This window comes from Carettochelys insculpta, chromosome 19 (assembly GCF_033958435.1).
Source record: "Carettochelys insculpta isolate YL-2023 chromosome 19, ASM3395843v1, whole genome shotgun sequence".
In the NCBI taxonomy this organism is placed as follows: Eukaryota; Metazoa; Chordata; order Testudines; family Carettochelyidae; genus Carettochelys; species Carettochelys insculpta.
In genome coordinates this window covers 3,336,123-3,351,644 of record NC_134155.1, presented here as the reverse complement: position 1 = coordinate 3,351,644, position 15,522 = coordinate 3,336,123, and the positions used below count along the sequence as shown (strand labels likewise).

The following is a 15,522-nucleotide window of genomic DNA, read 5'->3' as shown; positions in this document are numbered from 1 at the left end:
CCCCCACCCACCCCTCCCCCTGCTGACACCTAGCTGCTCCCCCTCCCACCTGGCTGTTACCTCCACCCACCCCTCCCCCCTCTGACACCTAGCTGCTCCCCCTCCCACCCGGCTGTTTCCCCCACCCACCCCTCCCCCTGCTGACACCTAGCTGCTCCCCCTCCCACCTGGCTGTTACCTCCATCCACCCCTCCCCCCTCTGACACCGAGCTGCTCCCCCTCCCCCTCTCCCACCTGTCTCTTATCCCCGCCCCGCCCCGCCCCTCTAACATCTGCAGCCCGCGGCGGTCTCGGCCCCTCCGCCCGCCGTGTCGCTGTAGGCGGGGCCGAGCCGAGCTGAGCTGAGCTGAGCCGAGCCGAGCCGCGCCGCCCTCGCAGGCAGGTGGCTGGCGGCGGGAGGCCGAGCCGAGCCGAGCCGGGCAGCGCAGCGCAGCGCAGCGCATCGAGCCATGGCCGGGGCGGCGGCGGCGCCGCTGGGGGGCCCGGACACCGAGCGGCTGCTGCTCTCGGGCCGGGGCGCGGCCGAGCGGGGCGTGCGCGGCTCCCGCTCCTTCTGCGGCAGCCCGGGCGGCGAGCGGGAGCCCGACGGGCACAGCCTGGCCTACAAGTCCGTGTCCGCCGGGCACCTGGGCTCGGCCCCGGCCCCCGCCGCCCCCGGCCCGGCCCCGGCCCCGGCCTCGCCCTCCCGCAGCAGCCTGGGGCGCGCCTCCTCCAGCGCCCCGGAGCGCGGCCGGCCGCTGGACTACCTGCTGCTGGCCATGCTCTCCTGCTTCTGCCCCGTCTGGCCCATCAACATCGTGGCGCTGGTCTTCTCCATCATGGTGAGTGGGGGCCCCCGGGATAGGTGCCGCCCGCGGGCCTTGGGGTGCCCGCCGCCCCCCCGGGATAGGTGCCGCCCACAGGCCTTGGGGTACGCAGCCCCCCACCCCACCAGACATCAGGCCCCTCTACCCTGTTCTCAGGGCCTTGGGGGTCCCTGCTACTCCCCCCGGGCCATGAGTCACAGACCTTCCCTCTCACCGCCAGGCCTTTGGGCTCCCCGCTGCTCCTTTTCCCCCATGGGGCCTTTGGGCTCCCAGCCACCACCTCTGCTCCTCTCACACCCTCGGAGCAGGAGGCTTCCAGTCTCCAAGCCCTGCTTTGCCCTCCGCAGCAGGCAAGCTGTGCCCAGAGGGTAGGGCTGGGCTGGGGGTTGCCCTGGCTGCACACCTGGGAGAGAGGAGCCCTGGAGCCGCCCTCGGCAGGGCCCCAGCTCTGGTGCTGCAGCTCCCCTGGCCGGAAGGGCTTTCCGTGTGTTCAGCGTTACCACTTTGTTTGTGGTCCGCAGCACGACCCCTAGAAAAACTGCTCCAGCCCTGCAGAACACGCAGCCCAGGCCGGGTCCAACCTGTGCAGCTCCCCAGCACTGGCCACAGTGGGAACCCCAGAACTCGCTAGCCAGGGGGAGCCCCATGGGGCTGGCCATGCTGGAGGCCATGGCTGGGCACTGGCATGGGGGCGGGGCAGGAGCTGGAAACCAGTTGCTGTCCGAAGGGGGTCACTGGTCCCCTGGATGCTGGGGTGTGGGACCAGGTGCCTGGCGCAGGCTCCCACCCGCAGCTGGTGGCCAGGTTGGAGGAGTGGGGTGCTCGGAGCAGGGCACAGAGCTCTGCAGTGGCACCAAAGCAAGCCAGGGCCCCGCAGGAAAACCCCCGCCCAAGCCCACTGGGTGAGTTCACTCAGCATCTGAGCCAGCACTCCAGGCCAGCAGCAGGGAGGGGCCAGGCAGGGGCTGCCCCCCAGCCCACCACACCGCACAGGCGGGAGGGGAGGGCAGACAGCGTGGAGGCAGGCGGCACTGGGAGCCATGAAGCAGGATGCTGCTCGGGGTGGTTGTTGTTCTAACTGTAGCTCTGGGTGGCCAGGAAACCTGCCCCCCAATATCCCAGCCAGGGCGGTTACACCGGACCCGGGCGTGCTGCAGCCTCCCTGAAGTAAGTCCCTTTGCTCAGGGCACAAAGACCACACAGCAAGAGCAGCACAGCGCAGACCCTCTGGCCCAGCCGGCAGAGGCCCTGCTAGCGTACCTCACCTGGGGAGAAGTGCCCCCTCGCCCCCGCTCACTGCCAGAGAGGCAGGGGACCCGACTGCTACACATGCACGCTGGCACTGGAGGAGCTCTGGGCCCTGCTGTGCTCGGTGCTGGACAACCTGGTAGTGAGCCAGCCCTGGGCACCGAGACCCTACACCCGAGCAGGGCAGGGCAGGATCCGGGATCCAATCCTGGACAGAAACCACCTGGGCCTGCAGCTCTGCTCCCCTCCAGGGGCCTGTGGGGGCCTTTGCCCTAGATCTGGCTCTGGTCGGCTCACACACCGGGTGCTTGGAGCTGCTGGGCTGCGGGCAGGTTACCCAGGCTGTGCTGGCACTTCCCTCTGTTCTGCGACCGAGCAGGAGACTTCCGCAAATAACTATAAAGGTGGCCCATTTCTTCCTGCCTTTTTAAGCCCCCAGTTCCTGTTCTCGTCCCCCGGAGCCCTGCGGCAGAGCAGCACAGCCTGGCCCCTGGGCCACAAGCAGGGCGGCAGCCCACTCCCTTTTCTGAAGGCCTCCTTTGCTCTGCCACTGCGCCTTTCGTAGAACAAGAACGCTAGAACTGGAGAGGCCACTGGGTCCAGCCCCCGCACCATCAGCTGGCACTGTCTGCAAGCGTCAGCTATTGAAGCACCATGCTCCCCCGGGTGCTCGGCCCTGGCAGAGCTGCTGAGGCTCTACCTCCTTGGTCCCCCCCACAAGGAGGGAAGTATTAGCGCCCAGCCCGCAGAGCAGGCACTGTGACACTCAGCGACTGAGTAGGCAGGCTGGGACCAGACCCAGGAGCCCTGAGCTCCCGCACAAAGCGCCAGCCCAGCTGGCCTCCAACAGCCTGGCTTTATCTGGGGTTGTTCAGGGATTTTGCTGGGAAATAAAAGCAAACTCTGAGCGTGAAAAGGGCCTATTTCTGCCCATGCCGCAAACAGCCGAACTCACCCCAAAACAGTCTTCAGTCCCTCCCCCAGCTTCCTGGCCCCCCCCATGGAGCTCTGGGCGCAATTCCCACCCAGCAGCAGGGCAGAATTAGCCAGGGTGGGACCAGGGCGAACAGCTGAGAGTTCTCCTGCCTGCCTTGCACACAGGTGGGTCAACTCGCACCTGACTCCCTGAACAGCGTGGAGGAAGGACCCACGCCACGGGCTGGGGCGGTGATGCAGCCTGAATTGTGCTGAACAGCCAGCTCTCCCCTTTGAGAGCCCAGCCTGGGGAAGGCGGTGGCCACAGAGCTCCAGCGCGCTGCACATAAACACAGTGAGGGGAACGCACAAGCCGTGGTCCCCCCCAAGCCAGCAAGGACTTGGCGTCAGGCGTTACAGACCTCCCCCTGCAGATCTGTGGCGGGGGGGGTGGGGGGGGAGTCAGGCTGGCCATGCAGCCAGCTAGCATCGGTAGCACAGGAGACGGCCTGGTTAGCCAGGACGTGGGCTGAGGGACTCAGCAATGCGGTGATGGGAAATGGGCAGTGGAGTCCTGTACCACGTACTTGGTAACACAGGGCCTAGCACCCAGCTGTCCTTCCGCTCGCCTCCCCAGGCTCTGCCACAGCAGGCTGACGCTGCAGCCAGCGGGCGGGGCTCGGGCTGCATTCCCCAGTGCCTGTGGGGAGGAACCAGTGAGCCCTGCTCAGAAGTCAGCCCTCCCTGGACACTAGCTCGGGGAAGCGTGTGCACCTTTACGTGCAAGGGGTGCAGGACCAGGGTCGAACACCGCGTCCACCAAGGGGTGCTGCACCAGAGGGGGTGGTGTGTGGCGCTGCGCCCGGTTGTCATGGAGGGAAGTGCCCCATCCTGAGGGAGGAGAAGCCCGCTCAGCATGCAGCACGCAGGCCCACTCCCTGTGGCTGCCGGGGAGGCTCACCTGCTTTGTGCAGGATAGATGCGCTTGTAGCCAGTGACACTTGCTGGGCCAAGCACATGAGTCCTGGCTGAGCACTGCCTGGCTGGACTTCAGGTCTGGCAGGACCCAGGCTCTCCAAAGGCCTCTTGCACGGGGCACCAGCTCCCCGTGGGGGCTGGTTCCAGGCTGCCTGGAGGACCTGCATCCATCCCAGGTGCTGGGGCGTGTGCTACAGCCGGCTGACCCTGCTCTGGTTCTGTTGTACGTTCTCTGAAGCCCCTGCGTTTTGCACACCAAGCCCCTTCCCAGCACTGAGCAGCGGCCAGGGAAGCAAACACTGGGCTGGCTGTGGAGCAAAGGTCTCAAACCACCTTGAAATGCTGTGCCTGGGTCCCAGAGGCAAACTTGCCTGCCCCTCTCTGCCTTCCTTACCCAGGGCGCTGGTGGAAGCAGGCGTGGCGGGCCTGAGTGCACCTGGGTCAGTCTCCCTGTGCCATGGCGCTCGGGGCTGGCTGGGGATGCTGGCCTGGGCCTGCCGCAGTAGGTTTCAGTTCCTTTCGCCCTCCCATCTCGGACAGCAGAGCCGATGCCCCCAAATGGAGGAGGAGCCCTGTGCCAGGCAGGACGTGTGGTCCCCTCCCGTTCTGCTGGGACGAGGGGGGAATGAGTGTGGAACAGCTGAGCGGTCCCCATCAAAAGAGCCGGTGTGCATCAGGGCTGCCACTGGACGCACTCGGTCCCAGGGAGGGGTCTCTGTGTCTCTAACCCCCTCACCCGCTGCTCCAAACGAGGGGCAGGTGTTTGGGGCCCGATCCTGGCAGAGGCCGGCCTGGGAAGAGCAAGTGCTCTCGGCTGGCGTTCCCACACTCTGCCCCTCTCCTCCTAAAGAGCATTCCAGCAAAGCTCCCGACCCGTCCCCATGCAGCCCCCTCTCAGCGGAGGTGTGCCGCACCCCGGTGCCACCCCACCCCCATAGCAGAGGAGAAGGGAAGAAGGGGGCCCAGCCAAGGGGCACAGCGAGGGGTTGTATTTCTCGCCCAGCACGTTGCACCTGTAGCAAGCGGCGGCGTGAGAGGGCAGCTGGGAAGGGTTCTGTTCCTTAGCCCGATTTTCAGATGGTTCTGTTGCTGTTTCCCAGAGCAGACATCATGGCTTTTACCTCTCCCAGTGTTCCCACTAGCCGGTTTCACAGTACTCCCCACACCCACCCGCTAGTGCACCGAAAGCCGAGACTCTCAGCGCATTCAGCTGTAATCGCCTGTAACCCCTCAAGTATCGGAGGGGAAGCCGTGTTAGTCTGGATCTATAACAGCAATGAAGGGTCCTGGGGCACCTTATAGACTAACAGGAAAGTTTTGAGCATGAGCTTTCGTGAGCATCTGATGAAGTGAGTCTGTGCTCAGGGAAGCTCATGCTCAAAACTCTTCTGTTAGTCTATAAGGTGCCCCAGGACCCTTTGTTATTGTAACTCCTCAGTGATTAGTTCTGAATACTAAACTCTCAGCCACCGCCACCCACTCCCCTTAGTCCTCAGGAGAGCCTGACATGTTAACTAACTTCCACTCCGCCAAGGGGCTCCCTAGGAAGGAGTCCTGCAGAAAGGGATCAAGGGGTTGTAGCAGACCACGAGCTGAGCGTGAGTCAACAGCGTGACTCTGCTGCAAAGAAAGCAAACCTCCTTCTGGGATGCATTGGCAGGAGGGCTATGACCAATGGGCGAGTCATTCTTCCCTTATACTTGGCGCTGATGAGGCCTCAGCTGGAGCGCTGTGTCCAGCTCTAGGCCCCACATTTTAGAAAGATGTGGAGAAAGGGGAGAAGGCCCAGAGAAGAGCAACTAAAATGATGACAGGTCTAGGAAATAAGACCTCGGAGAGAAGATTAAAAGCCCTGGGGTTTGGTTTGGAACAGAGAAGGCTGAGAGGGGACACGATTGAGCTTTTAAGTATCTAAAAGGTTGTTATGCGGAGGAGGAAGAAACTTATTCTCCTTAGCCTCTGATGCTAGGACCTGGGGCTCCCTTTGGCCCCCCACCCTTCTCTGGGGCTGACCTGATTTTGGCCCCGGTGGTTTTACTTGGAAAGCAGATTCTTGCTGCTTCCCACAGGAGGAGAACAAGGCCGTTGCTTATCCAGTCACTGATTCTGAAGGCCAATGCTGCAGCTGACCGTAGCATGTGTTACATGTGGCCTGGCCAGTCCTTTGTGTGGCTGCAGCTCGAGCTCTGGTGACCAGTAGTTTTGCAGAGCACGGTGGTGGGGAAACAGCCTACGAGGAGTGTCCAGGGAGCTAGCCAGAGCGCCGTGGGAGCTGCAGGGTGTCGGTGCTTTGCACACAGCCTTTCCCCATGAGTCCTAGGTTTGATTCCCAGTTGGCATGGCAGCGACCCAACTGACAGCTCTTCCCTTGTAGCCAGCGAACGATGAAACATCTGGAGCTGCGGCTTGGGCCCGAGGGAGGGAGGCTGGGGCTGATGGGGCACTGCTCTCCTGCACTCCCATTCCAAAGGCAGCCAGAGCCCGGCTCCTTTCCCTTCGCTGCCAGTCAGGGCTCTTGAGCTTTGGAAGCTAACAAAGGCGGGTAGCAAGGCAGGATCCCGGCCCTGGTGACGCTGCTGTGGGTGTCCAGCCCTGCAGCGAGCAGAGCTGCTCTCGTTTTGCGTGGGTTACGGCAGCAGAGCGACACGAAGCTGCAACAGACCCGGCCCCGCCCCTGACAGGCGCCTCTCCCCCTTTCTGCAGTCAAGGAACAGCGTGCAGCAGGGGGACGTGGAGGGAGCGTGGCGGCTCGGGCGCATGGCCAGGTTGCTCAGCGTCGTCTCCATCGTCCTGGGACTCGTCATCATCGTGCTCTACTGCTCATTGAATTTCACAGGTAACGGCCCTTCCCCCGCCCCGAGCCAGCTGGCACATGCGCCACACCAGCAAATGCGCCAGCTCGTCCCCAGCAGCACCCCTGAAAAACATGCTGCAGCCATGTGCCAGTGGCACTGATGTGCGTGAAACACTGCAGGGCTCAGACTGGCAGGCAGCGGGCAAAGCGCCACGCTGGGCTGCAATAGCCTTCCCACAATGCACCAGTGGGCCTGGGAAATGGCCCAGAAGCCAGTGGGAGCAGTACTGGGAACTGGAGGGCTGCATTGTAACCAACAGCTTAGAGCCTAGTTACTCCAGCGGGGGGTTCATCTTCCCCGTGTCTTGTGCCTGCGAGGGAGGGCAGCCCACTGTCCTGGGCAGCTGGGAAAGATGGAGACCCCCGGTTCAGAAGAGCAGCAGCAGCAGTGTGAATTTGCAGGCCTGGGGCTCCATCCCAAAGCCTTGAGACGTGCTTCCAAACGTAACCCAGCTCCACTTACCCCCTGCTGTGCAAACACGCAGAGCCCCAAGCACCCCGCAGGCCCCAGTGTAACTCCCCAGAGCAGGAGGGGCTGCACTAAGACTCTGTTTTACAGTTTTTCAGAAGACGGGTTAGCTGACAATAGCCAGCCGCGGAGGAAGACGACTCCTTCCTGGGGGTTTCGTTTCACCCCTGCAGCAATGCTGCAGTTGAGAAGGGCGGCCTGGGGGTCTCATCTCTTCTGGAGCAGCGGCCGAGGGAGTGCATGCGTTTCTTTCACAGCCTCTTGGAAAGCCATTTACTGCCAGGCAGAACGACTGGCGAACCCAGCAACTCGACTAGGATGGGGAAGGGTTTCGAATCCCAAGCGGAGGTGGAATGGAGGGAGATTTCCCCCTGCACTCCTGATCCGGAACAAAGATGGTGTGGGGAGACTCTGACCAGGGGAGTGCCCTGAACGAGGTCCATTTCGACAAACGAGTTGTAACCGGTTTTTAAAGAGGAGAGAACGGGACGCTCGGGGGAGGTTTCCGGACAGTTTTGGGACAACTCCCGGTTTTTGTACCGGTGAATTCTCCACCTCTGCGGAAAAGCTCTCACTGCCAGGGGAGCTGAAATCTGCACGGCGAGGGCGAGTGCCACCACAGCGACCGCTGCATGCGCCCTTTCACAGCTCCAGCCCCAGCCAGAGGATTTTGTATTTTTGATGAAAAAAGCTGACGACCATTTGCATGCCTGCAGGGACGCCCTGCCCCGCGTCCGCTCGTCCAAGCTCTTCTGGCCTCGGGCAGCTGGAGGAGCAGGTTGTGCTGCATGAGGAATGCCACTTTCGCAGGAGATTCCCGCTCCTCACCCCCACGCTGGTGCTTTTAGGGTTGGAAAAACCAGCTGGTCCTCCTGCCCTGGCGCTGCTGGGAAGGGGAGACAGGAGCGGTGCCAGGAAGGGAGGGAGAGGCCAGCCACGTGTGCACTGTACCGGCCGAAGGCTCAGTCCAAAGCCCATGCTCAGCAAAGACGCCTACTGGCCTCCGGGGTAATGTCCAAGGCACCCCAGGGAGTCGCGCGCAACAGGCTTGCTCCCCTGCGTTCCTTTGCCCACCCTCCCTGCGACCCTTCCTTCCTTCCTTCCTTCCCACAGCTGGGCTCAGTCCCACCTGTCTCTTTCACAGGGGGTCGTGTAAAACAAAGCACTGCCTGCTCCTGGGGGCCGACAGCTTTGCTCACGGCGTCCCCCAAGTGTCCACCAGCCGTGTCTCCCAGGGCCTGGCCCTTTCCTCGCAGTCCCTTGCTTGGCCTCGTGCCATATTTCCTTGCCTCTTGCGCCGTGTGGGCTGGGCTGTGCTGCTTGGCGCTGCAGTCAGGGCTGCTGTCCACCTGAGCTTGCCTGAGGGCTCACTGTCAAGAGCTGTGTGCCAGCTGACCCCCGTCCACTGTGGGGGCTCCTTGCCAACTCTTATACAGGCGGGGACTTAGGAGAGCGGAAGCTGGGTACACCTGGGCCATTCCCACCACCCCTCTAACCAGCCTGCACCCAGCCTCCCTGCCAACACTGCCATTCCCAGGAGTGTGCACAGTAACCCGCGTCTCCCGCCCCTAGAGCAATTCTGAGCCTCTGGGTGAGATCTTTACCAAACACACCGGTGCTCAGTTGCACCAATTCCCTGGCCTCTTTTCACGTGCACCTCATTAATCTGTTTTCTGTCGCTAGGCTGGCTGGGCACCTGGGTGACAATAACACACAACTCCCTGGGTACCCCCCAATGTGCCTCTCGAGCTAGAAGCAAGTTGTAGGATGCAACAGCATCCCTGACTTTTGCCCCCCTGCTCTGCTTTCCTGCCTGAGTTTCCCCACTCTCCAATGGCTCCCATCTCTGGTGTGCCTGTAAAAACCACCAGCTCCTAAGCCCAGTCCCATGTTTTGTAACATGTCTCTTGAGATCTGACCTTGAGCACTTAGGAGAAGCCCCGGGTGCTTGGGAGAAGAGGCAGCTGAACTGCACTGGTGTGTTTTGATTTCTCTTTCCATCTTCCATGCAGCTGTGTCTTGCAGAGCAATACCCAGGTGCAGGAGGTATAAACTCACAGCAGCCGTGCACTCTGTCCCTCAGAAACCCTTGCTTGGCAACGTAAGGGACCAGCATGTTAGCTGATGGGAGGCCTGCACGTGGAGCTCATTTCCCTAGCAGAGCTCCATAATGATTTCCTTCTCTGGGCCTGGCTCACTGACTCTGCCTTTCAGGTTCTCTTTCCAGCATACTGCCTCTTGAGGCATCTTCTTGTCCTTTGTTCCCTAGCCTGACAAACTGCTGTATGTGAGTGCTCAGCAGTGCAAACAAAGAGCCTTGTGAAAAGGGGAGAGGTGACGCAGACTGAAGGAAGATGGCAGGAATGAGTTACACTGCCCAAGAATCAAATATTTATTAAACGGGGACCAAGAACCACTTTATAATTACATAGCACCCGTCCTCTGAGGAGCTGGCAGTGCTTTTCCCAAATTAACTAACCAGCCCTTGACCCCCGTGTGATGTAGTCACGTATAAAACTAGCCTTATTCTACAGATGGCAAAACCACGACCTAGCAGAGTGAAATGACTTGTCTCTGGAGCCACTTTGTAGCGGAGGAAGAGAAACTAGCTGACTCTCTCTCCCTTCCCAGAAAACCATCCTCCGTCACATATGAGTATATAAAATGTGTGTTTCCTTGGGGTGGTTTTCCCACCCCCAGCTCTTTCCAAAGGGAAGGCAGAAATGCCAGCCATTGCTTCCTTAACCACAGGCTTGTGCAGGCACCTCTCCAGATGGAGCTGCAGTCTGGCGAAGAGGATGGGCCCGAGGGAGCGCAATTCTTCCAAGTGCATGAGAAGGCCAGAGCAGAAATTGCAGTGGTAATTGGTTGCCTACATCCAAATGGGTTTTGCTTCCCATCTGACCCTGCCTCATCAGTCAGGTCAAGAGCTTCCTGTCTCCTCAATCCCATAAAAAAGAAAAATGAAGACACTTCCATTCTGTTAGTGATTTGCTCTTCTTTCTAATTAGCCAGTGACCAGATTCTCTTTACATTGCTCTGCCCTTGAAACCCCAGCTCCTTCGTGCACATCTGGCACATAGGTCCAATCAGAAGGTGCCAGCACACACTGCCCAACTGAATCGCACTCAGCGCTTGGAGCACGGCCATCAGTGAGTGCAACCCACAAACACACCATGCTGCACTTAAGTGGCTCCCTTCCCTCAATGTTGCCATTCACGTGTGCTTTTACCCCACCCGAAAGGCTCCTTGCCCTGCTTGGGATTTACAGATTTCAAACGCTCCTCCTCAGTGGCAGGAGAGCAGTTCTCTTTGGGAATGTCCTGCCCTTCCTGGGAACAGCCTGGCCAGGAGATGCAGAGGTTTGAGATGGGCTCTGGACAAGGTTCGGGGTTGTTCTGTGTGGGAAGCACTTGGCCCCTCCCTGCGCTGGAGTCCCTGGGGCTGCATGTGCTATCCTAGCAGGAGGCTTCCTGGCATTGTCTAGCCGGAGAGTCCCTCCTCTCTGCTCCACAGCATGATGCTCCTGCATTTGCAGCCTGGAATTGCATGGCCTTCTGGGGCACTCTCGCTCAGCGGCTCCCCCTTTCACTGCCTGCCATCCTCGTGGGTCCATGTCCCTACGTCCACCTCCCCGTGGATCTCTGTTTGGAGTAGTTCCCACCTCCCGGTGACGTACTCGCTTGCCTTTGTGCAGGAAGAATCCCTTAGTCCTGGTTTCCTGCCCTGATGGCTGTCACTGTGGAGCATGACAGCATGAGGCCTGTCATGACCCTAAATGCCGTAACTAAGACACTGCTAGCCAGGCTCTCTCCATCCCTGGATCTCCGCAGCACTAAGGGTGGCAACTAGGGATTACAAGGACCTACATATTTTGAGGACGTAAGAAATCAATGTTGGGGGAAAAGCCCAAACTATTCTCAGGCATGCTGAGCTGTGCACCTGCCGGTTTAAGAAATGTCCAGCTAGACTGAGAGTTCTCATACAATCCAGCTGATATTCTGCGTCCAGTCTCCACTGTCTCAGAAGGGAGATTGTGCTCTGTTAGCTTGCTGCTGCCCCAGCCCAGCCGCACACACCCGCCACTGTCACAGTGACAGGAGCTGTAAAGCCTTCGCAGTTGGTCAGTTTCACCCGCACTGAACATCTGTTAGTTTCTCCTTCAAAATTCATACCCAGCCTCAATGAAGAGAAGCTCCGTGCTCCAGCCCTCATTTCTGGGCGCTATATGAAGCCAAGGGGGTGGAGGCAGAGGGGTGCAGCGTGCCAGGGAAATCCACTTTCCCTGGCTCTTGTCAGAAGGAAGTAGGAGGATGGCAGATGGTGGAAGGGGGAGCTGTGAGCGCTGGCCCAGGGAACGTGACTGACAAGCGTGACGGTCTGGACTAGTGACATCTGCGTGGGGTCAGACTATGGCTTTTCAGCGCTGCTCTGGCTCCTGGTCACATCACCGACACCTCTGCTGGTCCCAGGGCTGCTCATAGGCAGGTGATCGCTTGCTGTGAGGTGCAGTGTGTTGAGCAGAGAAGCTCTGGTGCTTTGATGCCTGGGTGCTGTAAGGCCCCCTCACCAGGTGCCATGGGGCTGAGAGCTGGTTACCGTTTTGAGGTCACTCTCTGCACCATGGACAGACACTGCAGGAGGAGCTAGCGAGGCGTTAGAAAGAGACAATGCGCCATGTGAATGTGGTCCTGGGTGGGGGAGCTGCCAGGATGGAGCCATAGTGACTGGGTTAGGGAGTCCAGCCTTAGTCCTGGCTCGGCCAACTCACAGCCAAGAGGCAGCTGGATTCCGTGCTTAGTCACGGTCGATGGCTGGGATCTGAACTGAGCCCTTCGTTCCCCACAGCCACAGCAGATCCCTCGTGGACGTGCCTGGGAAGCTGGCCTCATGCAACAAATTCTGCCTGTCATGGGTGAGGGGGGCTGCTCCCCTTTCAGCCATTGCTTTTTCTGTTCTGTGCTTTAACATCCACCCCTCTGTCCTTTCCTGGCTTCACTCTGCTCCGTTCCCAGTGCCCACCAGCTTCACTCCCTCTGTCCTGTTCCAGCCGCTAAGCTGCCCACAAGTGTAATGGGTCAGGCTGAAAACCAAGTGCCCGCATTGGGCTTTACAGCTGATGCACCAATGAGATGAACAGGGCAGCAGGGAGGTCACAGCTTAGAGTCGTCAGGCTCAGGCTGGCTGCAGGCTCAGGCAGATATTCCTGCACCTGGCACCCTTCCAACTGGGAAGTGAGTTCCTCTGGGCAGCCAGGGGGCTAGATGCTCCCTTGCATTTGAAAACAACATCTGCCATTCTGTCTGATCTGGGCGCATGAGGCAATCTGCCTGTACACACCCATGAGCTCAGCCTGGGCCGGTATTTGTACCCTGGCCTTAGTCGCAGTTGTGGAGGGGGAGGAGGAGGGTTACAGCTGCTTTCAGCCCATTTGGGACCAAAATACTTGTGGGTTTCCAAACAGTCGAGTTCTGCCTGAACATTCACATGCTCGGCCTCTAGCCCAGCCCTAAAAGCTGCAGCCACATTTTTTTTAAAAATACTTTTTAGCTAGCTGGTAATGAAAATCCCATCTCTGTGCACGATAATCACACCAAGGCACTTGAGAGCCCCTGGTTCCCCACGCCGATCCGAGCTGCCTTCTGAGCAGGGACCATCTGGTTCAGGCCTCTTTCCAGGACAAATCCAAGATTCTTTACCATGAAGCCTCAGCTGTCTTCCCCATTGCTATGGTCCACCCACCCCACTGAAGGAGTCAGCTGGTTCCGAAGCCAGAGGGGCTGGCGCGTGCTTTGAGGGGTTTACAGACCAGGCCTTAAAGCCAGTCTGGGTGTTCCAGCTGGAGCGAGTTTTCACTGCCATTTCTTTCTCTGCGGGATGCTGGGGTGTCTCTTAGGTACTTTCCTTTGTATTTCTTGGCATGAGAACAAACAATAAAATGTAACATGCATGGTCAAAAGGGAGCCTGCTTGTTCTGTCCAACGAGGGGGACCAAGCGGGGAAGGAAGCTGCACCCCCGGCCGCCGGTCCTCGAACGTGGGGCGGGAGCTGTTGCAGGGAGGAGCGCGCGCACAGGAGAACAGAGGGAAAAGCAATGGTGCGAGGGCCCTTCAGGCTGGCGCTGTGCCTGTAGAAGCAGGCAGCACCTGGGGTTTCTGTGACAGATCTGACAGCGCCAGCCAGCTGCGTGACGCTGCACCAGCAGAGAATCGCTTCCGACTGCAGCTTAGGCAGCCACAAGAGCTAGCGGTTAAACAGGGACTCCAGACACCGCAGGGCTATGTGAACATTTGGCCGAGTGACCCTGGGTGTCTCTCTTGTAGCCTGGCCTCCCCGCCTGTGCTGTGAGCTAGGAAGAGCGGCTCACTCCGTGGGCGCAGAGATGTGGTAGGGAAGGGCAGGCCTTGCGCCGTGCCCAGAGCGGCACGTCCGTGGGAGGGGAGGCAGCGTTAGTGGCGCACCTCTCTCCTCGTGGGGGAGGGTGCCCGGAGCCCCGCCCTGGAGACACGACTGAAGGCAGGCAGGGAACAGGAGCTGATTGTCTGTCGTGTTCCTGGGCTTGGCGCACTGGGACTACAGGGGTCCAAACGTCAGGGGGATCCGCTTAAGAGAAGCAGAGCTGAACCCTGCAGCGGAGGGCGCTGGGATGGCGTGGCTGGGCCACATCTCCCTGGAAGTGACACCATCTGGTCCCGACCATGCTGGGAGCAGAGAACTGCTGCGGGGGGCGGGGGGCTCCTGCACTCTGTAGTGCTACTTGCCATGTGCCCAGCACGTCCCCAGAACAGCAGGGGCCTGACTCCCACCGGCGACATGGGGTAACTGACAGCCCTGGGAACTGGGGTCCTTTTCTGCTGCAAGCTCTTCCGTGTAGGGGAGCACTGCTGCTTCGTTACCTTCCCCTGACGCCAGGGGCCTGGCTGCCAGTTGCTCACTCGCCTGTTCTTGGCCAGGACCAGAGAACAGGACTGGAACTGCCGATGCCAAGACGACAGCTTCGGGAACGATGCACCGGAGACAGAGCAGCCTTTGCACGAGCTGGGGGCCAGACAGCCCTGAGGAGGAGAAGAGGCCCCAGGACAGGGCCACCCCTCGCTGGCAGTGAGTGGGAAGTGAGGGATGAACAGGGCTGGGGTTTGCAGCACTGCTGCCCAGCGTTACAGCGCAGGGACGAACGAACGGTTAAAGCCTGAACTAATTCCAGCTTTGCTCTTCCTGCTGCGGAACCCCCTGCGAGGAGACAAGAACCACAGAAAGAGCAGCCGTGACAACTCCCAGCCCCGGCGGCAGGTGAATTATGGATGCTTTCGCCTTCCCTGAAGAATTCCTGGCACCAGCTCGCTGCTGGAGCTGCAATCTGAGGCGAGCTGGGCCATGGCAGCTCCCTAAACACAGGAATCTGCAGCACGCAACGTTCTAAGCCAATTCTGCATGTGCACTGCAAGGGAACGGAGATTCGGCAACCTCTCCTTCCAGGCCCCGGCCACTGCGGCTCAGCCTGCTGCCCAGGCGTTAAGAGCGAGCGAGAGATGGAGAGCAGCTCCTCTTTGCTCTCATGCTCCAGGCCGAATCCCTTGAGGCCTTGGGCTGCCTGCGCTAAGACAAGCCAGTTACTTTAACAGCCACCGTTACGTTAAAGAGCTCTCCCCTCGTTAGGGAGGTGAGCTGTAATTTCTTCTCCCCAGGAAAGCGAAATCGGATGCTGAAGGCGGCAGAGGCAATTAGATTAAATCTCTGTGAGCGCTCATGGAAAGCGCAGCTCTGCTACCCATGTGCTGGGAATCTCCTCCCCTAGAGAAGGTGCAATGGAGGAGGAGGAGGAGGCGAGTACACTGACAAGTGACCTCATTAGAGGAGCTATCCAGAGGCGCGAGCTGAAATGACTCCAGGCTAACACTTTCTACCCATCAAGTTTTAAATGGAAGATTTTATACATCTGACCCAGAGTGGGGGAGGGGAGTTCCCAGGCCCTTCCCCACCCGCAGGCAGAGGCAACTCGCACCCAGCAGGGAGAACAGGAGGTTACCAGGCGACAGGGACACAGCGCAGAACAGACGGGTCAGCACAGGGACCAGCAGCCGTCAGCACCATCCATCCTGGGGAGAGGGGCCCAGAGGGGTCCCCGAGCCGGGCCCAGGTCCCCTCCCTCCCACTGAAGCCAGCACAGACTGCCCCACTCCCAGCCCAGTTCCCATTCACACCAGTCAGGCCCCTCCTCCCGCCTGTTTCATGGGTGGTGGTGGTGGTGGGGG

The 15,522-nt window shown here is 60.0% G+C and overlaps 1 protein-coding gene across 1 annotated transcript; it reads left to right on the top strand.

Moving 5' to 3' along the window:
• Positions 1 to 449: 449 nt before the first annotated feature.
• On the top strand, positions 450 to 7,753 carry TRARG1 (trafficking regulator of GLUT4 (SLC2A4) 1). The gene is made up of 3 exons (XM_075014115.1): positions 450 to 821; positions 6,651 to 6,783; positions 7,361 to 7,753. The coding sequence occupies exons 1-3, from the start codon at positions 450 to 452 to the stop codon at positions 7,378 to 7,380; spliced, it is 525 nt and encodes a 174-aa protein (XP_074870216.1). The 3' UTR covers positions 7,381 to 7,753.
• The last annotated feature ends 7,769 nt before the right edge of the window (positions 7,754 to 15,522 follow it).

Bases quoted from the DNA above. Each gene is read 5' to 3' on its own strand.
- TRARG1 (XM_075014115.1), top strand. From the start codon at position 450: ATGGCCGGGGCGGCGGCGGCGCCGCTGGGGGGCCCGGACACCGAGCGG. The intron at 822-6,650 runs GTGAGTGGGGGC...CCCTTTCTGCAG, and splicing joins CGCTGGTCTTCTCCATCATG to TCAAGGAACAGCGTGCAGCA. The intron at 6,784-7,360 runs GTAACGGCCCTT...TCTGTTTTACAG, and splicing joins CTGCTCATTGAATTTCACAG to TTTTTCAGAAGACGGGTTAG.